A 27785-nucleotide genomic window follows, 5' to 3' on the forward strand; every position below is an offset into this window, starting at 1 on the left:
GAAGTTTGCAAATTCTTTATATTTCCAGCTGTTGAGACAATATTTCTGAGAGCTGAGGTTACCTCTAGCGGCGAAACCAGAGCCAGCTATTAAGCAGCCAGAATGCTACAGTAATTGAATACATGACCATTTCTCTTTTAGCCCGTTCTTTGTTCTCCTCTTCCAGAAGTTGTAGACGTCTATTCAGTTTGATTATCTGAGTGAAAAACAGTATCGAAAAACAAATAGAAGCTTTAATGCATGATGCAATCAAATTCTTATTAAGTAGTTTAATTTCTCAAAAGAATTATTACAAACATGAGAAGTTTCATTCGGGGCCAAAAAAGAAAGTTGTAGATAGGGGAAAAAATGGTGCCCATGACAGCTTAAATTCATTAAATTCTCTTAAGAATTCTGTCACTCAGCTTCAGTTTTTCCTATTTAACCTGCTTTAACTGCTTTATGCTTTCTCTGAGTTACTCAGAGGACCCCATGTATTAACCTACTGGAGTGGGCCCTGTGATCTGCCACCGAGACCCTTCAGGACTAAAATGCTAATTCTCCACCTTCCAGGAGTGTCACTGGTCAACAGCACTGTTCCTGGCTGTTGGTCCTTACTATGAGCAGCGCTGGGCCAAACAATTGTCTTGGTAAGTTCATGCTCCCTTATGAAGGCAGTGTGCATCCAACAACTGGTTTGTGATGGCGTTAAAGGCCCAGGTTCCTTGCTCCAACTCTGAAGGGTTATCCCAGCTTCAGAGCAATGTACAGCTGCATATATTTGCTTAAATGCTAATACCCTGTGTTATTGGCTAGAATTACATCAATCCATTTTGGTAATACTGTTTTATGCTGATGAAAACCTGTAAACTGTGATTTAATATATCTTTAATCAAACCGGGAATATAAATTACGGTTTAATAAACAGATTGATAGTGAAAGTATGTTAATTCATGGGTTACAATAGAGAGAAAACTGATAAAATGGATAAACTGTTAGGAACTACCACTTTACATGTAACATGAATGGAATTCAGGGTCACATGCTGTTTGGTACATTAAATACCTGTCGTCTTAATGAAGCTGCATCTACAACTGTCATGTCTTCTGAAGTTCCTTCAATCATTGCATCTATATTTGAAATGCCATACCTGAGAAATAAAACACGATTTAATATTAGAACAGAACTAAAAGTACCTTGCAAGTCACATAACGTATTATGTAATGCTCAGAGGACTGTTATAAAGACTGGTATTTAACAGTACAAATTATTAAAATATTTATCAATCTCAATGGGTATTAATAAAGAGAAGAGCTTAAGGGAACAACTACCTACAATCCTGGGAAAGTGTCTTGAAGGTCAGAGAAAGAGAAGAAACCCTGACTAAGGATGTAAATAAGGAGACACTTTTCAACTCAGAGAGACTGGCAGTGTTGAAAAAGGATACCTGGTTGAAAAGATCTGAGAGCTGTCATTCTGCTCAAAAGTCCTTGCTGAAACTCACTGGCAGGGAACACAAAGTAAACAAACTCCAGCTAAAAGCCTAAGACTGATTATTTTTTATTTCTCCACCTCTTCTCACTGCCATTTCTACTTCCCCTCTTGCCATTTCTACTCTTTGCTTATTTCCAATTATCTAATCTCTTCTGTATCCCCAGAGAAGCAGTTCTAAAATAACCTGAACACACCCTGCCACTACATTCAGATCCAGAATTTAAGTACTGTAATTAAGGAGCTGTGTATAAAATAATGCTGGAAGGCCACTAAGACAAACTCTCGGGAAAACATTAAAAAGTTCTTCTTGTTCAAATGCAGTTACTTCTAAAGGGGCATTGATTTTTAAATAAATGACAACTACTGAGAAACACACAAATGCTATTATTCCTCTTTGCCCCCACTTCCACTTTTAAAATATATTTTAAGTAAGATACAATTTACATACCTGATAATTCACCTCACACATGTACAGTCTATTTAATCCTGTATGGCTTTCAATAAAATGGCTCATTAACTTTTCTGAATGAGCAGATTATAAATAAATCAGATTTAAAAGTTACTCCTATGTAATCTAGAGTTGGCACATACATCATGTTTTTAATACTTTAAGCCAGTCCCCATAACAAAAAGCACATTACCATACAAAGGGGTACAAAGGGGTATGAAGAGAATTATATTTTTCATTCAGACATGTTAAAGACAAGTCTATTTAGAAAATCCTTTTGCTATAAATGCTACTGAAAATAATTCAAAAATACTTTAAATACACTGATTAGAATTATATAGGTTATATATTACAGGTTATATAGAATTACACAGAATTATATAGGTTGCGGTTTCAATGGATACTTGGTGTGTACTGACTTCAGATAACCTAGAATGATCTCTAAATACTCCTTTTATGGCTAAATTAACTTGCATTCTCCTAATCTGCCCTTTCCTTTATGGGGGAATAGAGCAAATATACTGGAATATTGAGAGTAACTGCATCAGGTAGAGAAGTAAGCTACCAAGTCAGTAGGTGATCTGCCCTTTGCTTCATGGGAATAGAGCAAATACACTGGAATACTGAGAACAACTGCACCGGGTAGAGAAGTAAGCTACTAAGTCAGTAGGTGCTGGAACCATGGGTTTACAAACATCTGAATTCCTCTTAACATTAAGCAGAATTATTAAACGGTTAGTGGAAAAAAAATAAATGGTGAAGATTCCTCTTCTCTACACTTTATTCTCAAAATAAAAGTTTTCGATTTCTGTGAGGTCATATATGAGATAAATAATTGAGGGGAAAAAATATCAAACAACAGAAGGCTTCAAAGGTAAACGGACCCAGACTGAATGCAGAGAAACGAACTGTGACTGAAAGGACCTCCCCACAACTTACATGCTGAACTAACTATAGTTTTAAACATCCGTAAAGGAAATCTTCATTTGCTAAGAAATCTAAAGTTATGCAAAAGACTCCACCTGTATAATTCAACTTAAAACATGTATGTTTTAACCAAAACATGTATTTATCAGACCTAAAATCTCTGTAAGGAATTCTAAGTCAGATCACTGGCTGAAAATAACACAAAGATAAAAGGATCACAAATTTATGAGAAATACACAACGAAAAACTTGTTAATAATATAAAAATAAACTAATCAGTTGAGTGGAATGGGACGCCTAAGGACACATTTTTCAATTTTCCAATCAGAATTTAGTATTAAATGAGAAACCCGTGTTTCCCTCTTATGCCTAAAGATGAATGTGCCAGCTCGCTTCCTCTCATCATTGAAATAATGCTGTCGGTTTGAAATCTGCTGCTGCAGATTTTGCTTAAAATAAATAAAATTGGCTCTGAAAAATTACAGTAATGGTATCATTATAGTACCAACCTTTTTTTTTTAACCATACAACTTGGGAAATGAGCATTTGGGTACTTGAGAACCTTAAGTATTAGCATGTGCCATTCTATCTGTCCTTGTGCACGACAGGAAGAAATACCTACTTTAGGCTAAGCATAACTCAAAGTGAAAGGGACAAAATAAGAGAGAAAAGCTTCATCAACAGATGACAAAAATGCTTAAAAACCAAATTCTCTTTCTAAACATTTACCCTCTCAGGCTGTCAATCCTAATTTCCCCAATTTAAAATGACACTTTACAGACATGTTTATCTATACAGTGAAAGAGACCAAGTGATATTACAGATAATTGACAACTAAAAAGGAAATGCTGGACAGAACCTCAGGCAACAATTGACGTAGTGCACATAAAGCAAGGTTTAAGACTATTTTTTTCTGTGTACTAGCATGATCGCCCATTAGAACTGTGTTTAAATACACTGTCTCAGATGTTCACATGGTAATGTATTAAAACTTTTTCTTTATACTCTCTTGGCCAAATGTCACAAATGGTTAGACTCACTGTTCTCAGAGAAAAGCAGGGGGTCCACCGAGAGAAAACTCTAGAAGTTAAAGCTATAATCTAAAGGCGTGGCTACTGCATGCATTATGTCCTGCAAAATAGAACACATTCAACCAACTGTTCACCCTGGTAATTACAAAGTCTCAGAGTTTACCTGACGTTGTCATGATGAGGATTAGAAGTGGCGGCGGCAGACCCACCACGCAACACAGGTCTAAGGCGGGTTTTTGCAGAAGGCACAAGACAGAATCAGGAAACAGAGAGTAATAAAATAAAAGCAAAAATAAGACAAATAAATGTCAAATAGGATTATATTGTATGTTTCAATACATTTCAAATACTTTACGTATCTTTCTCTCGCTGTCCTCCATGTTATGACTTTCATGAATTGAGCATTTTACAATGAGTTAGAAAACAAAGGGAACCTCTTATTTTTGTAACAAAATAGCACCAACATATAAAATAATTTTTTGGTGCTTGTACTTGACATTCTACTAATTCTGTTCAAAACGTGTAACTCCTCTCTTCGAGCTGGGAGAAAAAAAAATATCGGCAACTTTAGAAGCATGTCAAGAACTGGTTAGTAGCACCTGCATGGTCATGGCTGCTCACCTGGTATCAACAGCTACCTCGAAAGCTAAAAATCTGAAGTAACTCCCACTTCCCACAGTCCCTTGCCTCCCACCTCATTAAGCAGTGCCTCATATCCTAATACAGCCGGGTCTCACACAAACCCTCAGCTCCCAAGAGCAGAACTGGAGCTCAGTTCTGGAGCTGAGGAGGTCGGGGACTGGTCTTGAGGGCATAATACAGCACATCACAGGAAGTGCAACTGAATTGCGTGCATACAGGGCTGCTGGAAATGAAGACTAAGGCGCACTGGAAAACTTTGTGGGGATTTTCACTGAGTACATACCTTGATTCTAGAGGACAATTAGTCCTGTACCAGTAAGAGGTAACCTTTTCAATAAATTTTACTTTTTAAATCAGGAAACAAAGGCTCTATGTGGTCACTGGTCAACTCCCCCAAAAGTAATCAGCAATACTTATAACCAGAGAAAGGAGGTTGGGGTGCAGAGGCCATATTAAGGATTTGAAGAATTATTATTCCATTTTGAATGTCTTATTCTCTACAGGCTGATCAGGTTTTACCTGCATTTAATTATCAACACAATTAGAGGAAACATTTAACACCAAATGCTACTACTTTTTTTTCTGTAAGTTGGCACAGCTGTAGAATTTTTGTTACAATATAAACCACTACTTTATGTCAAATCAATTTATACGAGAAAATCTTAATGCTTAGGTTGTATGTTTCCTAAAGGCACTACTGGTGCTTAAAGAAATTTACAGAACCTAGAGGGGAAGGGACTTTTGAGTCAGATATTAGACTTCTCCTTTGTTGGCTAAAGAATAGTAAGAAATCATAATGCTTGAGGCAGGTTTTTTAACTCATCCCATCCTACTAATTCATTTATTCTGTGACATTAGGAAAACTTACTTTCCGATCCTACATCACACTAACATGAGAAAGGTTAAAAGTGAAGCCACTGCTGTGTGCTCCCTAAAGCTTTTCTAAAAAATTCAAGCATATGCTCAAAAGGATCTGCCATATCCAACATATTCCACCAGAGATCTCCCTTTTATAATGCAGAGCCAGAAAATAATACAGTCTTTACCTTTCACAACGTATTTCATTTTGTCTTCTCACACTGGCAATTGACACATATAATATAAAAGTAAATTAGACAGGTGTTTGGCAAAGTTAGAAGCTTTATTCAAATATCACTTTCTACTGTAAATATGACTTAATACATTAAAGAATCATTTTAAGTTTGAAAATAAGTAAGATTTAATATATTAAAAAATCTTTTTAGGTTTGAAAATATGTTTTGTAATTAAAGTGGTAAAAGGGAATGAGATTCAAGGCTCTTCCAGTATTAACTTGTATATCAACATTTTTCAGTAAATAAATGGTCTTAGTAGAATGTTTTTTTGCTAAAAAAAAAAAAAAAAACACATAGAAACTGCTACAGTAAGTAAACAGGGTAGATGTACCAGGAATTAGATGTATTTTTTAAAAAGATAAATTATAAATAACAGATACTGTCTCAACTGCAACTCTGCATTTCTAGGTCTTCCAAGTAATGTATTTACATGGATACTTGCAAAAAATATAAATTATTTACAAATTGGCTTCTTGTTATATTGAATCAAAGCCAGAAATAATCAAGCCCTTTCCTTCTCTTTTTGACTGCGCTTGAGCAGCATGTGGGATATTAGTTCCTTGACCAGGGCTCGAACCTATGTCCCCAGCAGCTGTAGTGAGGAATGGAGTCTTAATTACTGGACTGTCAGGGAAGTCCCTCAAGTATAAAACTTAAGCATGCTGAGCATGACTAATCCAAGTACTTAAATAGTGTTCTTTCAGCAGTACTAAGTTTCTTTTTAAAAACATTAATATTTTGTATTGGAGAGTGAGATACAGAGCTCTAGAAGGTGTCCAGAGATATGAGCATTTTCTAACTAGCAAGGACTAAACAGCATTTTTAAATCCAAAGAACACAACTGCACCTGGTACTTGCTATTTCAGATGTTTTGGTAAATTTTTTTCTTATACCTCAGTTTTCCAAATGCACAGCACTGACCTATGTAAGTAAACTTTTCTAATATGTATACCTAGAATTTAACTTTGTTTTCACGTTGAACTTAGTTATGGGTCATATAAGTTCTCAAGATGAGAAAACAAAATACATAAACCTTTCAACAGTGACCCTCAGAGTATAAACTAAAAATAGTTCTTATGCCAAGCAACTGCGAAAATGCATTATTTTTTTATAATAAAACAGGCAGAAAGGTGTTTTTCATTCTTTCTGTCAAACAGTTCTAACTTTAACTGTATCTAATTCGATGGTTTAAGACCAAAGATAAGACACTGCATTAACATAACAGCCAGGAGTAAAAAATAGGAAAGAAAAAAAAGATGTACAGAGCAAGGAACACAAAAGCACTTCAAACTTCATATGCAATATTATTTAATAGTCATGCAAGTTGAACATTATCCAAATTTCACATTCCTATTTCTTGTATCTGATAAGTCACGCTAGACAGTTCTCCTAGTATAAATAAAAACTAATTTGACATCTACAACTCTGATTAAATCTTGCACAACATTTAGATTAGTAAATACAAAGGGGGAAAAAAACACCTTTCAAGTTGAAAGCAACCAATAATACTAATGATAATCTATTCTTCCAAGTTCCAAGGTATATATACAGGAGCAAAGAATTATTACTACAACTATTTTATGAATTGTTTTTAAAATCTCACTTAAGTGAGTAAGAAAAATACTTCCTTCCCAGAAAAGGGAATTTTAAAATTATAAATTTATTTCAATTAAAAAAAAATCACTTTAAAGCTCAAGATAATTTTTCATAAATAAAAGAATACAAAGCAAATTTTACAATTAATAAGATTTCTTATTTTATACTTTTGAATTTAAGGCAAACTGTTCCATTATGGATTAAAAAAAAAATCCAACTATTTTTTCACACACTGCATTGAGCTGTGTGTATGCAGGGGGACAGTTCTTTGTCATCTACACAGGATTTATAAAACATCTTTCCCATTCAGATATTTTCACTGGAATAGCATTTGATAGAATTTGACCTAATAATCTAGCTTCTTCTAAGGACCTATTACAATTAAAAAGTTAAAGAGGATACCTGGTAGAGAATAAATCTATGTTAAGAAGGGAGAAGAAAACAGGCATTTGGAAATACTAGTCAAGTGCCAGGTACTTTATCTCTCATGACACTAAACAAAAAATTTGAGGCCATCTTTATATCTTAAAATAAAGACGGGGAGGAAACAAGAGTCCTCACAAGAATCCAGAAAACTAGGTAATATTAGTATTAACAGAAGAAAACAAGGCCTAGAGAAGCTAGGCAATTTGTCCAAGGTCAGCATGTGGCTAATTACTCAGTGCAGTGGACCAAGATTAAATCTGATCCCTTCAATCCAAGCTTTCTGTTCTAAAGCATGATGCTTCTTATATTCTCATACAGTCCTTGAAGCTTTAAAGAGTGTAAGAGGGACTCTAAACCCTTGGGGAGGGATATACATATATACACACACATATATATATATATATTCATAATGTGTATATATATACACCCACACACACACCCACCTATACACGAATATATGTACACATAGATGCAGTTTTGCCCCTGTCATGAGCTTTCTCTGTTATGTTCTTTCTAGTATGGCTTTAAGTCCCTGGGCCCACAAGTATGGGAACCCTGGGAAGGGTCAGGAACCCTAGTCAAGGGGCACGACGGGTGTTCATCAAGGATGGCGAAACACCTGGGGCTTGTGTGAGTTTCAAGAGCAGGTAATAAGCAAAAGTTTGTTCAGAGCAAGTCACGAGATATGTCAGTTCCCAAGGTAAGAAAGAAGGTTTACTAGAAAGCCCTGCTTAATTTATTGGGAATTCTTCAAAAAGCAAAGTTAACAGACTAATAAAATGATTATGAAAATTCAAGCAGTGACTCAACAGTTATTACTACATAAAATGTTTAGAGTTGAAGTGAAACTGACTGTACTTTCCTCACTTTCTGCCAAAAAGCTCTCAAATTTCATCTTTTTAAAACACTATCTACTAATGAAGCAAGGAGAAAAAGGTATTAGAAATAATGGCAAAAAATTCATTTGAATGAACAATTCTAGGTATACTACTAGTGATTTTACCTGGAGACATTCAAAAGTGAATACTGAGAACATCCATCCATACTGAGAACAATTAGTATTATTCATAAAAAGACAACAGCCCCTGGGATTTTTAGCACAGGCTTAGAAATCCCTAGTGAAGAGGAAAGAAAAAAAAAAAAAAAGCCCTGGCAGCTACACTGACTTCATCTTCTCAGATTTGCTTACTAATCCAACCACATTAGTATCATAAATGATTAAAGACTTAGTAACAAAAATGAGTACAATTCGGCCCAACATCCCACACTGGATCCAAAAGTACCCCTCAGCATATCAAAAATGGAATCAAGTACTTCATCTCAGCAAGGTCTTGGGGGAAAAAAATCTATATTTCCCATGTATAGGTAGTTATTAACTGTATCTCACCCCTTCCCGCCATACCTCGACTGAAGAGAAGCTAACAGAATCTTCGAAATGTGAATTTTGGACAATAATTTCAAATTAAAAGAAAGCAAAGCAAGCTCTTTAAATCATTGCATCTGAGAAGGAGACAAAGGTGCAAACATAAAAGGAAGACACCACAGTCCACTGATAAGGAGCCAAAAAATAATGCAGAAAAGTTGGCAAGAGTCAGTGATGGCCAATCACCTGCGATTTTCATCCAGCACATCCAAGATCTGCTGGTAAGCCCTACGAGTGGAAGACTGGATAAGCGACAAAATGCCACGAGCAGAGGAAAGATTAACTCCGTCTTCAGGTAACATACGGGGAGGGCAAACCCGAACCTGCGGTGGCGATGGTGTCACACTGTTCACACAAGCACAGCAAATGAAGAGAAAAACACTCAAGTCAGATTTTTGTAAAACCCCAGCTCAACATTTCCCCCAAACACCCATATTTTAAAAATTAGCTTAGTTTTCTTGCCCATTTCCCCCACCTTCATTTTCCCCCAAAGCCAAATAAGTTAATAAACATGTTAAATTGTTTCTGTGGTTTTTTTTAAACCCAGCTACCATGAAGCATCTGTAACTGTGTAGCTTTAAGCATCAAATTAAACAGACTGAATATGAAAGGACAACTTTAAGAGGGAAGACAACTAAGGCAGAGAATCTGCAACCCCTGGCTCTGGAGAAACAGCGTTCTTTACTTAGCGTAAACCCAAGCCTCTAACAAACAACAAGGCACTGCAGCTTACAGATGATCAGAAGAGTAAGATAGGGAATTTCAGTATACAGGTGTCAGGCAAAGTTTACATGCATAAAACAAAAGGGATTCCATGAAAATGCCAATTTCAAATACTTCACAAAGACAATGAAGCGATTAGTTTATGACAAGTAAATTTAAAGATGAACCAAAGTTTCAGAAAGCTAACAAAAAGCATTTTGATTACTCAATTAAAGCATACGTTCCCTGGTTAAATGACCAATTCTGTAAATACAATGAAAAGGCAAAGATATTTCTTAAATTATCCAGATGGAGGTTAGGTGATCATTCATTCGTTTCTCAGTGACAATAATCTTGGTCATTCTTTTATGTGTGAGTTGAGACTTACAATGTCTTTGGTTCCACTCACAGTTTCTCCTAAAAGCTAAGCACATTTTAATGAAGTGATTTTACAGTTCTAATCTGGATTCTTATTTTCAGAGAACTGCCTAATTTTAGAGCATGATCAGCAATATGAGGTATTTAACTGATTTAAGGACTTGGCATGCAATTTGTTACAATAAGATGTTTTGTTACAATAAGAGAACTATGGGATGTGGGCTCAATAATTTTTCTCAGTGTCAGGGTAAGAACACCTTAGACTAAGCCTCATCCTTGCATATTATATACAAAAGAGTGAGGGTGGAGAAGATGGTGAACAACTGAGAGATAAAAGATTGTACTTTGATCCATGTAATCTTTTCTTAATATTTTTGGGAACCACGAAATGAGTGGGATAATTTTTGAAAGGGTAACTGTCATCTAATATTATTCCCAGAGTCCCAGAAAATTAAAAACAAAATCTTCTCCTCAATTTTGTGAATAACTTTCAATGTCTTGATGATCCAGAGCAAAAAGTACAAAATACATGAAAACCATGTTTTCCAAAAACTACTTAAAAGAGAGATTTAAGCCAAATCTTGGCATACTGAGAAAGTAATCTGCCAGGGCTGATTCACCATATGAATGAGGCCTCATGGTGTCAAGATAAATGCAAGTTTTCAGATGCAGACTCATGGATGGTCACCTGAAACATCTGTCCACAGACTAGGAATCTTCTGGAATATATATAACTTATCAACAACAATAAATATCAACTGATCCATGGTACTTGGCAGAACCCAAACTGGGTATCCAAAAAGAGTAAAGGAAACAGTATATCTGGGACTCGAAGTCTAGGTTCTAGGCTTGTACTCAACATTCTCTTCAGGCAGCATAGAGAATACCTGAAGTTCTTGCTCCTTCTAAGAAAACAGACTCAATTCATGTTAGAAAACTGTCACCAGAGGCAGGAATAAAATGGCCAGTTCTTCATCAACATAAACAGGCATCCATCTGACACTGTTCTTGACAGCAACACCATCATACCTAGCTAAACCGACTTAAGCAAGTTTTAAAAGACTATTCAGGACAATATCTACTGACATAATTGAAGATTTTGTCTTCATATTCTGGGGCTTAAATTGAACACTGCATATACCAATTTGAAATAGTATATAAATGAGCTACCTATATAAAGTCTATAATGATCACTATTTAGAATTATAATATTAGAGCAAAAATGCCAACAAACTGAATCCAAATCCATGAAAAAACTTTGATGGATTTTTGCACAATAAAATTCAAAAGGAAAGAAGGCTTCCTTGGAGAAAACTCACTTTGTCAGAAATAAGCAATAGGAATTGTTTATTTAAATTCTAAAAGTACAAGTGTTTCCTGCCCATACATGGGAAATCAGGTCATCAAGCATAAATTATTTTCAGATTAACTGCAAAGCATTCTTCAGATGGAATGCACAGAAGACTGAGTTTTAGAAAGTCTGTAAGATCACCTTCAATTCTAAGATTCTACGATCACATAAAATTGGAATATGTTATTAAGTGGGAAAAAACCATACACAGTCCTCAATGGTAACTTAAAAAGAAAACATATCAATGTAGAAAGATAAAATTGTCTTCATTAATGCTAGTAAAGATAGTTCATCAAAGATTAAAATCAAAAACATATTTGGATTTCAGGTTGTTTCTCAAAAGTTTCAAAGATTAGTTAAGAAACTTAACTTTTCATAAACAATCTTTCATGAACAGCAAAATTAGAGTAGGAAGTAATTTTATACACTGACGACCAGTTTGGGCAGTATACGTACAGATTAAATGCCCTTAATGGTTAATCTATTTCTATCTACAGATGAACTGAATGATTAAATCATAAGATGACCATAGCTACACTAATTAGAAGAAAGACTAGTAATTCTTTCTTTTCAAAGCTTTAAGCAGTCTTGTGAGTCTCTTTAAAAACAAACAAATCTAAGAACAAAAAAAGAATAAGCCCCATGTTAGTGATAGCCTGATGCTAGCTGGGATGCCTGGCACCGGTGGCATTAACCGTGACAGGAAACAGTGCTTTCAGAGCTGAGTTTCATCTCTGCCCACCCATCTAAAGTGGAGTGACTTTGGTTTTTTCTTTTGACACATGAACTCCTGTGAAAAATAAGTAATCATATTGCAAAGGCACTGAGATTATTCAAGCAAATGTTATAGTATTAGTGATTTAATAAAAATGCATGTTGATGATAAATTCATCCTAGTAATGTTACAAAACAGCAAAATCTCAGCTTTACCTTTTTCTTTTATTAAAGTAAGGAAATTTTGAAGAATGTACTTATGTTTGTCATATTATTTCATTAGTAATAGCTCTCTCTCATGCCTGTATGAACTCTTACTATGTGAGTGTTGAATAAACAACACTAGCCAATGTTAGAACTCAAATTTAAATGAAAATTGACTTGGCATAACTATTATTATAATGTAAGTCCAAAGTCAAACACCTCTTTTTTCCACGGGTTTTTATATGAATAGTGTTTCTCAAACTGCGAGGATAATCTCTTTGGTGAGGCTCCAGTCTCTTCCAAAAATATAGTGAAGGTAAAATAGAAATGGAAGAAAAAATTTTCACTGAATCACAAATACTGCACCATTTCTCTCGAAATTTTAAATACAGATAAAGTATTTAATTTCTTGCCACTAAGGTAATTTACTAGTTCTAAGAAGTATAATAAGAGAATCAGAATTAAGAGAGAAATCACTGGTTGTCAGAACAGTTTTGGTACTTGAGAACTACACTAGCTGTTGAATCTTCTACTGCACGCCAAAATGTCCCCTACCCTTAAGAGGCCAGTCATTCCCATCCCTTGCTGTATCACACACACAGAAAGAGTGGGTTTAATGATCTCAAAGTATTCTTCCAAAGCTTAATTTTAATATATGGAATTTTAAAAAAACTTAAATGACTCATTATACTTAGACTCCTTTTCTCCTTCTGAGTGAAAATAAACAATAAAAGATAGTGTGCTAAATTTTTTTAAAGATTGAAACCACTGAATCTGGTTGAACTGAATCCACAGAGAACTAATATGCCAACCAAAGCAAAATAAAGGAACTAGAAAGGATTTTTGGTATGAATTATTCCATTCTACTTTCACCATTATACTGCAAATCATATATAACTTCCTCAGTTGATCTAGGTTTTTTTTTTTTTAAACAATTAAGTGTATGATGACAGCTTGAGAAATCCTGAAACAGAGGTACTTAAAAGCCAAACAGTAAGAGAATTAGGGCAGTACATGTCAATTACCTGGTGGAATATTAGTGTCACATAAGCCTGCAAAATTAAAACAACTCCTAATTGTGAAAAGCAGAGCAGACAGATAAAATCTTACGTGTACTCCGGTGTAGAAATCGGTGCCTGGAACCTTGAAATTTTATTTCTTGGGGCAGAATCTGATCTGTGCCACCTTAAATAATAATTACGTTTCTTTTACATATTCAGCTTTTATAACACAAAGAAAAAAGCTTAATACGAATCTACTGATCATTTTCGTGTCAATAATAAGCCTTATTGTCTCTCTGAAAGTAAGTGAGAAAACAAGGCCAGCGCTCTTATACCCCTATGGACTTCTATTCCTAAATCCAAGGAATAAAATAAAGTGGAGGCAGGCAAAGGTTCATGCACAATGACACATAATCAGATCACATCACAGAGTAAAGGCTGAAGTAGGTAAAGACAGGAAGAGTCCAATAATTACTTAGGTAGAGGTAAAATACAGTTGAACCACGTTAATAGTTTCTTCCTTACCATATTATCAGCATTAAATACATAATTTGCTCATTATATAAAAATTTGAAAGTTTGTCAAATGTAGATTCTTAAAGATGATTATAAATAATAAAATTAATAACAGCAGCAGAAGAAAGGGCAATGTTACACTATCAACAAAAAGATGGTTAAGTATCTTGCCATGGTAACATACATAACTAAAAAACAAAAAGGTTAAGGAAGGTAAGCATTCTATTGCAAAAAACTGTATAGTTAAATATTCATGCTATTTTTACAACCAAAAATTAAAACATGAGATTCTGTTTTATTAAACATCTAGAATAGCAGTCCCCAACCTTTTTGGCACCAAAGACTGGTTTCATGGAACAATTTTTCCAGAGACGCAGGGGCAGGGATGTTTCCAGGATGATTCAAGCACATTACATTTATTGGGCACTTTATTTCTATTTTGTGGCAATCTCAGGACATTCTGTCTTGATACTCGGGTTAGTGTTTGTGCTTCTATGAGAATCTAACATCATCACTGATCTGACAGGAGATGGAGCTCAGGCTGTAATGTGACCGATGGCGAGTGTCTGTAAATACAGATGAAGCTTTGCAGGCTTGTTCACTTCCTGCTGTGTGGCCTGGTTCCTAATAGGCCACGGACAAGTACTGGTTCGTGGCCTGGGGACTGGGGTACCCCTGATCTAGAAAACTGCCTTTCAAGGGGCTTAAAGAAACAAATAATTCAAATATTAGCTAACTGTGTTCATCTTTTTTGAGGAACTTTCACTACTGGTAACTGCAAAAATATCTATGAACTAGTCATTTACTCTAACTCATGCTTCACAAGGTTGGTTTTTATATATTATAGAGCAGAGCAGTTTCCTTTCTTGTCAACTGAACTTAGCTATCAGTAACATATACTTTGCGAGGGAAAAAACCAAAAGTGATTCTATAGTAAAATAGTCCTATTTTTATTTCATTATCGGAAATTTCAAAGTAATCATGGACCTAAATAAAAAGCAATACCTTTATATAACAGGAAAGTTAATTAGAAACTTTTGGTGCCCTAAAAAATATTACAAATAGAAAATAACAAAAGCCTTTAGGTCTATGTTTAATCATTTCTGAGGGTTCTAAATATCAAGAAGCTACCTTCACCATAAATTAGGTAGTCTTTTCACCATTTGTGTAACATATGTTAACACAGTCTAGAAAAGGGAATTCCACGGACTGGCCATCACTGCCAGTCATGGACCTGCAGGAAAACATACAATTATCACAAAAAAATTTCATTATTAAAAATGGCCGAACCTTTCAGACAAGCCTTCCCTGAAGGAGACATATATTCTTTCAAACTTCCTATCTTCCTATATAATGCTTCAGAATAACTGTAACTACTTTAGGAGGCATTTCAAGATTCCCCAAGAAATGAAAACAGTTACAGTTCTCCTTTGCACCTAATGCAAAAAAAGAGAGACTCAATCCCCATCAAAGTCCCTTCTATGTCCCTATATTCTTTAGTCAAGCCCAAGTTAAAACTTCATACGGTTTAATACAAATGGCATCAGTTCAGTTCAGTTCATTCGCTCAGTTGTATCCGACTCTTTGCGACCCCATGAATCACAGCATGCCAGGCCTCCCTGTCCATCACCAACTCCCGGAATTCACTCAAATTCATGTCCATCGAGTCGGTGATGCCATCCAGCCATCTCATTTTCTGTCGTCCCCTTCTCCTCCTGCCCCCAACCCCGCCCAGCATCAGTCTTTTCCAGTGAGTTAACTCTTGCCACGAGGTGGCCAAAGTATTGGAGTTTCAGCTTTAGCATCAGTCCTTCCAATGAACACCCAGGACTGATCTCCTTTAGAATGGACTGTTCATACGGTTTTATACAAATGGCATACTTGTATGCTATTTTCCATATAAATTTAAATGTCTTGCTTTTTATCTAGATTTGCAAGCTGTGAGAGACATTATCACCTCCTGATTCTTTCTTAGTTACCAGAGAAATTAACGTGATGCCTGACATCAAATCAGGTTCATGATAAATGAGCTCATCAAAGTTGAAAATTTAATGAGGAAGAAACAGTAATTTATATAATTTAAATCACCAATGGCTTTGAGACTTAAAAAATTCTGACCAATTTTTAAAGGGATATTTTATTTCAAAAAACCAATCAATTTTAATAAAAAAACAAAAATCACTTGTCCAATTTAAAACATCTTATGGTAGGGGTAGTTTTTAAGATCAGGTTTGATAATGTAACCAAATGAGAAAGAAAGGTTTACACAAATAGTCCTTTAAACAATGTACTTAAATTTTTAGAAAATGAAAAAGGTCTAAGAATTCTGTGACTCAGTAGGAAGAGAGCTAAAAAAATAATCCTGGAAAGCAAAAAAAAAAAATGCCATTTGCTAATGCTATATTCTTTACCATGGCTTATTAGAAGCAGAGCCGGCTAGTCCTTTTACAATCTAATCACAAATTAAGTAACCTGAAAATGAAGATGTTTCCTTAACAAAGTGTTTATACTTTATTTTTTTTCCCCAAATTTAAGGTTATAAAGAGTACTACAAAAATATAAAACTGATGTAAATGTATTACATAATAAATTGCAAACACTATTAGAAGTAAATGATTTTTTTCTTCAGGTTCTTAGGTATAAAACATACACTTCATTCTTTTTTTTCTTTTTAAATATTTGAGAGTAAGTAAATCATTTAGAAAAGGATGAGACAGGCAGTGTATAGAGACAACTTATGAATGAGATACAATGCTTAGTGGTTCTACTCACATGGAGTCAGTTTTGACCAGCTGTCCATTTTGGCGAACAGCATTTTCACTCATAGAGCGTTCTCTTTTTAGCCTGCCAACTGCACGGATCTGTTAGGCACAAAGAAAGGGAAAGGAACAGAAAATATTCTTAGTAGTCTAGTAGTTGCTTAGCATCAAAAGGACCTTAATCTAAGGCTACTCACAAAATTAAAAAAGAACAAAACCATGAATTGCTACTCGGTATGTGTATTATATGCAGGGAATGTTAAGGAAAAAAAACCTCTACTTACTATAATGCAGATAAACTTAGGAATGCTTATCTTCTTTATGAAAACAGTGACTTCTAGTTGCTTTTTAAGTCTCAATCTTACCTGGTACAATTATTAATATTTTTATTTATTATAATTATGTAATATACTTACATTCAGTTCAGTTCAATTGTGTCCAACCCCATGAATCACAGCACACCAGGCCTCCCTGTCCATCACCAACACCCAGAGTTTACCCAAACTCGTGTCCATTGAGTCGGTGATGCCATCCAACCATCTCATCCTCTGTCATCCCCTTCACCTCCTGCCCTCAATCTTTCCCAGCATTACTACTTGCATTACTTACGAACAATTCACAACAGCTTTTAAAGGCACTTACACTATGAGATGGCTGGATGGCATCACCGACTCTGTGGACATGAGTTTGAGTGAACTCCAGGAGTTGGTGATGGACAGGGAGGCCTGGCGTGCTGTGATTCATGGGGTCGCGGAGAGTCAGACACAACTGAGCGACTGAACTGAACAGAACTGACACTATAGTAAATGGGATATATTTGTAAATATTACAAATAAGGCTTTTGAGGTTAGAACAAATTCAGATTAGTTTAGATATTTGAAAACTAAAAAAAAAAAAAAAATCTATCTCACATGCTTAAAACGTTTTAGCATTCTAGAAATAGCTACAATCTTCCACCTTACAAGCTCTTCGTACAAAATGTTAACATTGATCTCTTTCCATTAAAGAGATGGAATTAAAGGATGATTCTATGTTTCCTTCCATTGAAATTAGGTGGGCTAGTGACTGCTACCGAGATGATAAATGTGACTTATGAGGTTAAGTTAGAAACAACACTAAGGCTTCTGCTTTTTTTCCCTTTCATTGTTTGGAACAACAGCACCAAGACCCAAGCGGCCAGACAGAAACGCTATGTACGGTTATACCAGTCAGTAATCCCGGCTGACGTCTACACAATAGCTAGTATCAACTGACCTATGAGTGAGTAAGCCTTCAGATGACTGCAGCCTCAAGCTGTTGAGTCATCCCGAGCCTTTGAGTCATGCCAAGCCTAGGCCCAGATAATATACAACAGAAACAAGCTTTCCCCACTATGCTTGATGCAAATACCTCACCCATAAAATCCATGAGCAAAATGAGCAATTTCTTTCTATTTTAAGCCACTAACTTTAGGGTGGTTTAATGGGCATCAGAAGATAACTGGGGCTTCCCTTGTGGCTTAGATAGTAAAGAATCTGCCTGGAATGTGGGAGCCCAGGTTCGATCCCTGATTTGGGAAGATCCCCTGGAGAAGAAAATGGCAACCTACTCTAGTATTTTGCCTGGAGAATTCCATCAACAGAGGAGCCTGGCAAGCTACAGTCTGTGGGGGACACAAGGAGTCGGACATGACTGAGTGACTAATACACACACACACAGCAGATAACTGAAACAATGGTAATCAATTTTCTGCTTAAAAAAAATTTTTTTTTAAACTGGAAACACCTCTGGCAACTTAATGGTTAAAAAAAAATTAGATTTTATTGTAAATGACAACTGTCGTGTGAACCAACAGACTTGAAGATTAACATTCTCAAAAATGCAAACCCAATATCTATTAATGCTCTTAAAAAAGACTTGGGAATAGATCACCAGGGTATAAGCACCATCAGAGCAAGAAAAATCCTGTATTTCATGCCAACAAAACTTAAAATCATACTAAGAGGCACATAACTTCAAAGCGTGGTTTAGATTTGGTTATGATTATGAACCACTTATCCATCTGAACAAAAGAAAAAAAAACAGAAAAGGAGTTGGCTTGGAGCCTACTGCAAGAGTTCTTTACAGTTAAAAGTCAAAATTACTTGAAGGTATTTATATATAAAAACTAATCCTGGACAAATCAATGTCCATGAGGTCTTTGTTTACTGGTTCTCCAGATTTATTCTGATCTTATCTCTCCCTCAAGAATCTGCTCAGATGCCTTAGTATTTTCCCCTATAATGGTCTGTTTTATTTCTTTTCATATAATTTTTAAAAGTTACACTCTATTTATAGTTATTACAGAATACCGACTATAATTCCCTGTGTTGTACAACACATTCTGGTAGCCTATCTTACACCCAATAGTTTGTACCTCCCACTCCCCAATTCTTAATGCTGACCCCTCCACTAATAACTGCTAGTTTGTTCTCTGTATCTGTGAGTCTGCTTCTTTTCTGTTTCGGTCACTAGCTTGTTGCATGCTTTAGATTCCACATATAAGTAACATCGTATAGTATTTGTCTTTCTCTGACTTATTTCACTTAGTGTAATACCCTTCAAGTCCATCCATGCTGTTGTAAATGGCAAAATTTCATTTTTTATGGCTGAGTAGTATCCCACTGTATTTGTGCATGTCTCTGTGTATCTCACATTTTCTTTATCGATTCATCTGTTGATAAGACACTTACTTCCACATCTTCTGCCAGAAGATGCTTTCATAACAATGATATTTGTACCTACTAATCTTTTAACATCAATTAGAACCATGTGCTAAACATACTATACATATTATTACACCTAATTCTCTCAATAGACTTATGTACTTGGCATTATTCTTTTCTTTATTTTAGAGATGAGCCTTGCCTTGGAACAGTTAAACAACTAGATGAAAGTTATGTGGTTAGTAAGCAGCAAAGTAGGCCCTCAAAATTAAGACTAATTCTCAGGCTCAGTTTTTCACTTCAGTGCTATACACTGTGGACATTTATCACATTTGACTAAATATAATAATTATTGCAGGAGTAAATCCCACACAGGCTTAGAATCTAGGTCTACTGAGGGAAATCTTGGTAAAAAATTTTCTATCACTCATCCTTAGTCATTCAGAAAAAAGGGGGTGATTTACAAAAACATAAGTGCCACTTATTATTTTAAAACAAAATATTATTTTAATAAAAATAGTCATTCATGACAGTGCTCAGCTTGTTTTCAGGCTGGTTATTCACACCAAGCAGTGTCTAAAACAGTGGGATCATGAAGATTAGAAGGCAAACAAAACTAAAGGAATATCAAAGAGAGAGTTTCTCTTCTGGCAGAATCCTCATTCCAAGACAGTATTATTCACAGCTGTAAAGGTCTTTCTCTCACTCAGACCACTGTGAAGGAAGCATGTCTCTCTGAACTGCCTTACACAAAAGCTCAAAAGATGTCTGTTAAATACAGTCCTGCAAGTTCCTCAGTGCCTTTTCATCATGTGAAGATTCAAAGTTAGTACTTTTCATCAAGCAAACAAGTGAAATGTCTAAATGGGCACCTATAAGTGTATTATCTGAGTCACCTCAGCAGAAACTTCCAGCCTAGGAAAAGGCTATACCTAGTACTGGGAAACTGCACTCCTGTAGGTTACGTGCATGATTTACCCTCATAGGAAGGACTATATGAAAGATGAAAGACAAAGGCAGTGTCATTACCAATAAAAACTTATCTTCGCATATTGTCTTTTATTAGAATCATGACCACATATGAATTTAGGAATTATAATGAAAAAGTTGCAACTACAGAAATCACAGCAAAGGAGTTTTACAAGACTGGCCCTAAATCAACAGCAAAGGCAAAATCTGAACTTCGCTACTAACATCTTAGTAAGTCCATACACTGCCATATTGAGATCAAAAGGGCTAGTAACCTTACATAACACAATAACTAAATCAGTAGAAACTCTGGAGCAAGCAAGAGAATAGGTAGTGTCAAGGGGGAAAAAAGAGCTTTTGCCAACTGCCAGACAGCTCTTATAACAAAGCGATGCGTTAATTTTTTCCCATGCTAAAACTTCCCCAAATTTTCTGTATTGCTTAAAGTGACTCCTAGCCATAAAAGCTCTTCCTTCAAGACCCCATGAATGTTAATGCCTTCCACAAAATTGTCATTTTCCTGAAATATGATATCTAAATTTTTTAAAAAAGCACAGCATATTATTTCAAGTATCTATAAACCAGAATTTATAGCAATCAATGGTCCATGCAGAAGGATATCATTACATATTGCTAATGACATGATTTATAGGCTCTTGACGCCTCTTTTAACTTTTGCTGTTGTCTATGTTATTTCAAATTCAGATACTGTCAAAACTTTAGTACTTACTTCTTCATTTTGAGGGGTTGGAGCAGGTCTTTCTAAATCCAGAAAATCTAGCGGTCTTTCACTCAGTGTAAGCACACGAGGTGGTGTTTTTAGAGCCAGAGGCTTAAAGGGAGTTGACTGTATAAGGTCAAGATCTGCTGGTCTTGAAAATGGAATGTCTTCATTATTTCCTGAGAGTAAAAACAATAAAGAGGAAGGAGGTTTTTAAAAAGATAATGGTTTTATTCAAATGTATTTGCCACTACACACCCACCAGGAATAGCTAAAATTAAAAAGGCTAACAATACAAACTGTTGGCGAGGATGCAGAGCAAATGGAGCGCTCGTATGTCACTGATGGGAACATAGCAGGGTACAACCAATTTCAAAAATAGTTTGACAGCTGTTCATAAAGTTAAAAGTCATAACTTATAATGTGATCTAGCAACTTATTCCGAGGAGATATGAAAACATGTATCTTCATAGCAGCTTTATTCTTAATAGCACTAAAAAAGGAACAACTCAAATGTTCACCAACAAGTGAATATATAAACTAATTGTGGTATATACACACAGTGGAATACTAGAAATAAAATGGAAGAATGATCGATATAAGTAATAATATGGAAGACTTTCAAAAACATAACACTAAGCAAAAGAAGCCAGACCCAAGAGTATATAATATAGTATTATCATTCTATTCATACAAAACTCTGGGAAAGATAAATCTGATCTCTGGTTATAAAAAGGAGATTATGGTTGCCTGGAATTGAAGGGTAAGAACTGAATAAAAAACCGTTCAGGGTGCGATAATGAAAAGTTCTGGACTGTGGTAGAGGTTACATAGGAGTATACTTTTGTCAAAAATCATCAGGCTATACACTTTAAAACTACACACATTTTATGTACGTAAATAATACCTCAATAATTAGTTGAACTATTAACAAATACTATTTGAAATTTCAGACTATGGTAATTAATAAACTTTTTGCAGAAAATGTAAAGTTGCATTTCTCAACCCCTTTTCTGTGTGCTGAGTCGCTTAGTTGTGTCCAACTCTTTGCAACTCCATGGACTACAGCCCATCAGGCTCCTCTGACCATGGAATTTTCCAGGCAACAAGACTGGAGTGGGCCCCAATCCTTTTGCTAAATATTTTGAAAAGTTCCAAAAGTTTTCATAAAAATATACAAAATAAAGGTTTATCAGACAACTTTATAAACAAATATAAAATACCTGCTACCACAATTCTCTCTGGAACTTGCATAATCACACTAGCGTTTGAAACTCCTTCTTGAAATCCTTGTTCCAGGTCAGCATTTGGTGGTGCTACCTTTAATTTTTCTGGGACCCTCATTCGCTGACTAATACCTTCGGTATATTCCATTTCATACTGAATTCGACTAATTTCCGCCATCTCAGCAGCAGTGGGAGAAGGAAAGGCCGCCCCACTCACTCTGTGGGCAAAAAATTTACAGACGGGGTGAATGAGTGCCAAATTGCCAGTCTTCTCTACGTAGTGAAGTTAGAAGACAATACCTTTTAGAAAGAGCACAAGAAGACTTCTCCTTTGTGAGTACTGAACACATACAAAGGAAAAATAAAAGACTGAAGAAAACGCTTTTCTCAACATAATACCTTCCCACTTAGTTGAAGCTGCACCTTGAGGTTACTACTTAGGAGCAAATTTTTAAAATCTGTGTATAACATGAATATGCACACACATACACTCTCCTCCTCACTGTATAAACAGACAGGCATGCTGCTTATAACTAAAAACTGCCGAAAAGAAAACTCAAACAGAAATTTCCTAGTGAATTATTTGAAGGGAAGCTGTTAGGACTTTATAAAAATGAAATTAGAAACTGCTATCATGCATGGAAAAAATAAATCTTTTTAATGATGAAAATCAGATTCAGAGGTAAATAATGTAATTCTAAATTTACTAAAAAAGAAGCAACCCCCTGAGTTTCACAAAATACAAATTAAAACTTCTCTTACTGAATGTATATCTGATGACTGAGATGAAATTTTGAAAATCAAATAAGGAATATACATTAATAAATCCTTAACGTATGCATTCATTTTGAGGGACCATAGTGTGAAAGGTTCACACTATTCACCATTTGTACTGAATATCATATTTGCATGTATATTTTTAAAAAACATGACATGCCTTCAAAGGGAAAGGCAAAACATATGCACTGCAAAATCTTCTAAATTAGAGAAGCATCCATGCTCCAAGGAAAAGCAGCAGAAAGGAAGTTGCCTGAGATAAAAAATGTTGATCACAATGTAAAAGATGATTAGCCTGTGGGCAATCAGCTTTAAAGCCACTATGTCTCAAGCCTATAATACCAGCTCAACTGAATAAAACGTCACTGACCTTCCTAGTGATGTGTCATTGCTTGTTCTTTTACTCATTTTTAATACAGTAAATACACGTCTATAAAAGCTATTAAAATACTGCTACCCTGGAGTTGTTTACTTTACACAACAATTCCCCTACAGATCTGAACTTTTTTGGAGGTGTACATAACAACACGGACACTGCTTTTCCAGCTGTAAAAAAGAAAGAATAAATATCAGTATTTCAACAATTCATTTCATATGAAAACTATGAATCAAAGTAAATATATACTTAAAATTATTTTTGGATTTCAACCAAAACCAATGTTCAAATCTCTCCTAAAAAGAGTTCTTCTTTACCTCAAAAATCACAAGGGCCATTTTAAGCATAGTCACTATACTACGATTTCGCAAACAGGGTCAAGAAAAGCTAAACAAACATATATACAAACGTGAAGTCAGATTAGAAGAAAACATTTTGTCACAAAATTCCTCTAAGTATTATATTCTGAAGGCGGGGGGGATCCTTTTCTTTTTTAGACTAAGTACAAATGAAGAAATCACAAAGATAATGTAAAGGGCAGAAAAATGTATTTGTGGTAACTTAATATTTGATGTATAAGTAATGATTTCTTTAAAAGCAAATAACTTTGAAACTAAATTACTAAGTTACTAATTACTAAATTTCGCTAAGTTTTTAGCGAAAGATATAATATTTAAGTCAAGCTCAATAAAAAATTAAAGACAATAAAAAAATTAAGGAGTATAAATTTAAGTCACAGTAGGGACATTTCTTATACTCCACGTCAGAGACACAACACACATCTCAAACTCCACGTCACTGACATGCTTTGGAGAGTTCTTAGAGGTTGGTTAAGGGGCTACACCCTGACAATTGGTTAATTATGACTGCTAACTTGCACCTTTTATTCTTTACCAAAATGTGTGAATTTTAAGGATCTGGCATGCAGATGGTTTAAAGACTAACACAACAGACCCAAAAGAGACAATTTTTACTCACAAATGTGTACCAATTACTGCTTGCTCTTTGGCATTATCTGCTTCCGTGCTTCATATTAAATCCATTAACTTGCCTCAGTATGCACGTGCTGGATTTAGAGCCACTTTTGTCCCTGGGGGAGAAAAAACAGGAGCTAACTGAAAAACTACATGATACTGACATCAGAGATTTATTGCTGGAAAACCTCTGAATGATGAAAGCCACTAAAGATGCATTGCCTTACATTAAAAAAAAAAAAACACTAAAATAAATAAAGAAAAAATGAACAAACTTACCAATTTTAGGCCTAGAGACAAAACCCTACAACCCTTCACTAGTTAATACAAGATAAAAGACTATTGTTTCTGATTTGAATTTAGAAAAACATAGCTGACGAAATATATGTATGTTTAACAGCATCTTAATACTTAGGCGTACATATAAGTGTGTATGTATATATACACAAATTAAGGAGAAACAAATGCACTGGCGAAATTTTCATCCAGCTACTTTCATTCAGTATTTAATTCCATTCATAACTTTAATTCAGTATTTAATTTGAACCAGTGACACAGGCACATGGTACAAAGTACACAAGAACATACAGAATGAATCGTCCCACCGATCCCATGCTATATAACAACTCAGGTCCCCAGAGATGACCTCTTACCAATTTCTGTGCATCATTCTAAATAAGAAAGGAGATACCCTTCTTATACTTACACATGCATGTACCTGAAGCACAGTGAAAGCTTGTATTTGGGAATAACACTGAAAGAGACACTTCAAAAGGAGTACAGCCTTAAGACATTATAAACTGAAATTTTATAATAATAAACAAGGGATGCATATTGCTAGAACAGTATCTCCCCAAAATGTGCTATACTCTTCACTCCATTTACTACATTTCAGCCTTCGTATTAACTTTCCACTGCTACATACCATGGGTCTCAACATTTCATTCTACAGCAACACTTTGCTTATAAGACTTGCTGAGTTTGTAAAAGAATCATGGATTTAAATCACCAAAGATGGACACTGAAAAGACAACTTCTAGAAGAAGCCAAATTCTCCTGTAGCCAATCTGAGCTACTTACAAGGTAGATTAAACTTTTCTACTAAGATTTAACATTGTACTGTTCCAATTAACTGGCTTTTCTCATAAGCAAATTAGATCAAAATCTCATTTTCTCTCTCTCTCTCATTAGACATTTTTGGTAGTATCTTTTGGCAAAAAAAAAAATAAATTTCTCATCTGGAGTTAAGACATTAACTCCAGTTTTGTCACTTACAATCTACTAGGTACATGAGTCTCTGTGATATAACTAAAAAGACAAAATCCTTTAATGTACACATACAAAAACAGGTAACAAAAACATAACTCTTACAAAAACCCCTCACCCACAAACCACCTAGATTCAAGTCACATCCACTTTCCTGTGATGGAAAATGTCCCCAATTTGGGGACATAATGAATCACGCTTTACGTTTTCATTTTCTATATGAGAATGCTGGGATCGAAAGACACAGCCCAGGAAGTCACAGAAAGAACTTGGGCCAAATTGATTGTGGTTACAAAGATTTCTATAATTCCCCAAATGGCAAAAAAAAAAAAAAAAAAAGGTCAGGTTGTTTGTCACTTATTGTGTGGAACTAGTTCAAGGTTTTTATACTGGTCACCCTATTTCAGTTCTCTTTTCAAGCAACTATACTTCAAGAATACGTCTGCAATGTGGGAGACCTGGGTTCGATTCCCGGGTTGGGAAGATCCCCTGGAGAATGGAAAGGCTACCCACTCCAGTATTCTGGCCTGGAGAATTCCATGGACTGTATAGTCCATGGGGTCGCAAAGAGTTGGACATGACTGATTGACTTTCACTTTCACATTTAAATAATGGGTGTATAAGAAAATCACAGCGTAGTAACCCAGGACTCATTTTTATTTTTAAAGAAAAGTCACTGAAAAGTTGGAAAAATACGAGTTAACGAATTTTAAAATAAGGCTATCAATCCACAGGAAACAAGTTTCAACACCAGAAGGGAAGACAGTAACCGCTTAACTTTGTAATCATAAAATGCGGTAGCCCTATCAGACAGGAAGGGATAGAAAACACAATTTCCTTTGGGAAAAAAAACAAAAGAGCAAAACCAACTCACAAGTGCTTGCAACCAAAAAGATAGCAGGTCCTACACACAATTTAATTACACGGGCAGAGACTCCGAGGTACAACTAAATCGTTCTAATTCTCTCCGAATCTATTTTCCTAAGGGTTTTTCCTTTGGGATCTCATTAGGTGATGCAATCAACAACGAAAGAAATGTTTTTTCCATCTAGGGAGAGAAAACATTTACGATCCTTCAGTTAAAGTCCCTTTGTGGGATGAGAGACCTGTATACAACTGGTTCTATATTTGAAACAAAGGCGCTAAGGCTTTTTATCTTCTGCAACTAAAAGACGCCACCACTTTTGGAAGGGTTCTCCTCCCTCGAGAATGCCTCTTGCAGGAGGCAGCCCTGGGTTTTCTTCTACCACAGAAAGGTGGTCTGCAGACGAAGAAGGTCACACGCTGACGGAAGGGGAATCCAAGCTTTCTCCAGTTTCCAGCTCCTGGAAGGAAAAGCTGGAGCATCTCCCGACATCCACACCTGCAGCAAGGATGCGCGACCAGGAGCTTCCCCGGGGCGCCTGGGCTTCCAACAAGGCCTTTCTTCTCCAACACGTCCCGCCTCCCCCCACACAAAGTAAAAGTAAAAACAATCCAAAAACGACTTTCAGAGAGACAGGCGTCGGGTTCAAGGTCATACTGGAAGGTACCAGGACCTTGGCTGGGAAGCATGACAGTAGACTACCACTCAAGCCTCGCTTGAAGCTCTCAGGACGCCCTTAGGGTTTCCCACGCCAGAAACTATTTCCTACGTGGAAAACTCAATTTTTCGACCAAACGAAGGCAAAGAACTAAAGCGGGAAAGGTTAGCCCCCAGAACGATTGCAGCAGGGTGCGCTGCTCTCCCGTGCTTTCCTCAGACACTAAAGGGGGGAGCAACGCCCCGAGGAGGAGGAAAGGTCAGGGTTGAAGCGGGGAGGCCCCTGGGGAAGGCCAAGACAGCACACGGACCGGCAGGAGCCCCAGCCGGTCCCTCCATCGCCGGAGGATCCGGGCCGCAGCGCTAGGCCCCGCATCCGGCTCGGGCCGCGGGTCCCGGGTCGGGAAGACGTCAGCACTCACCCCTGGGCCCGCTGCAGGGTCCCCGGCAAGGGCCGCCGCCCGCCGGCTCCCGGGGTGCTCGGGTGGGCGGTCTCAGAGGCCGTTGGCCGAGCGCACGGAGGCGCCCGGGCAAATCACCGGCCGGAGACGCCCGCAGCGGGCGGGGAGAGAAAGAAAGACGCGAGA

The 27785-nt window shown here is 36.2% G+C and overlaps 1 protein-coding gene across 10 annotated transcripts; it reads right to left on the reverse strand.

Moving 5' to 3' along the window:
- MFF (mitochondrial fission factor) lies at positions 1-27647 on the reverse strand. 10 transcript variants are annotated; one of them, XM_055398540.2, is made up of 12 exons: positions 27621-27647; positions 24415-24526; positions 23431-23606; positions 22281-22501; positions 21067-21236; positions 16697-16785; positions 13519-13593; positions 9246-9404; positions 5567-5599; positions 4042-4101; positions 1045-1129; positions 1-196 (listed from the first exon to the last, which is right to left on the reverse strand). In XM_055398540.2, exons 3-12 carry the CDS (start codon positions 23466-23468, stop codon positions 65-67), a joined length of 1062 nt encoding a protein of 353 aa, XP_055254515.1. In that variant the 5' UTR covers positions 23469-23606; positions 24415-24526; positions 27621-27647; the 3' UTR covers positions 1-64. The 10 variants fall into 10 exon arrangements, with proteins under 10 accessions (XP_055254515.1, XP_088701307.1, XP_088701319.1 ...); XM_088845181.1 differs by having other exon boundaries at positions 27510-27646; XM_088845193.1 differs by lacking the exon at positions 23431-23606 and having other exon boundaries at positions 27510-27646.
- Between the last annotated feature and the right edge of the window lie 138 nt (positions 27648-27785).

This window comes from Moschus berezovskii, chromosome 2 (genome assembly GCF_049115385.1).
Source record: "Moschus berezovskii isolate FMDL1 chromosome 2, NW_MosBer_1.0, whole genome shotgun sequence".
NCBI lineage: Eukaryota > Metazoa > Chordata > Mammalia > Artiodactyla > Moschidae > Moschus > Moschus berezovskii.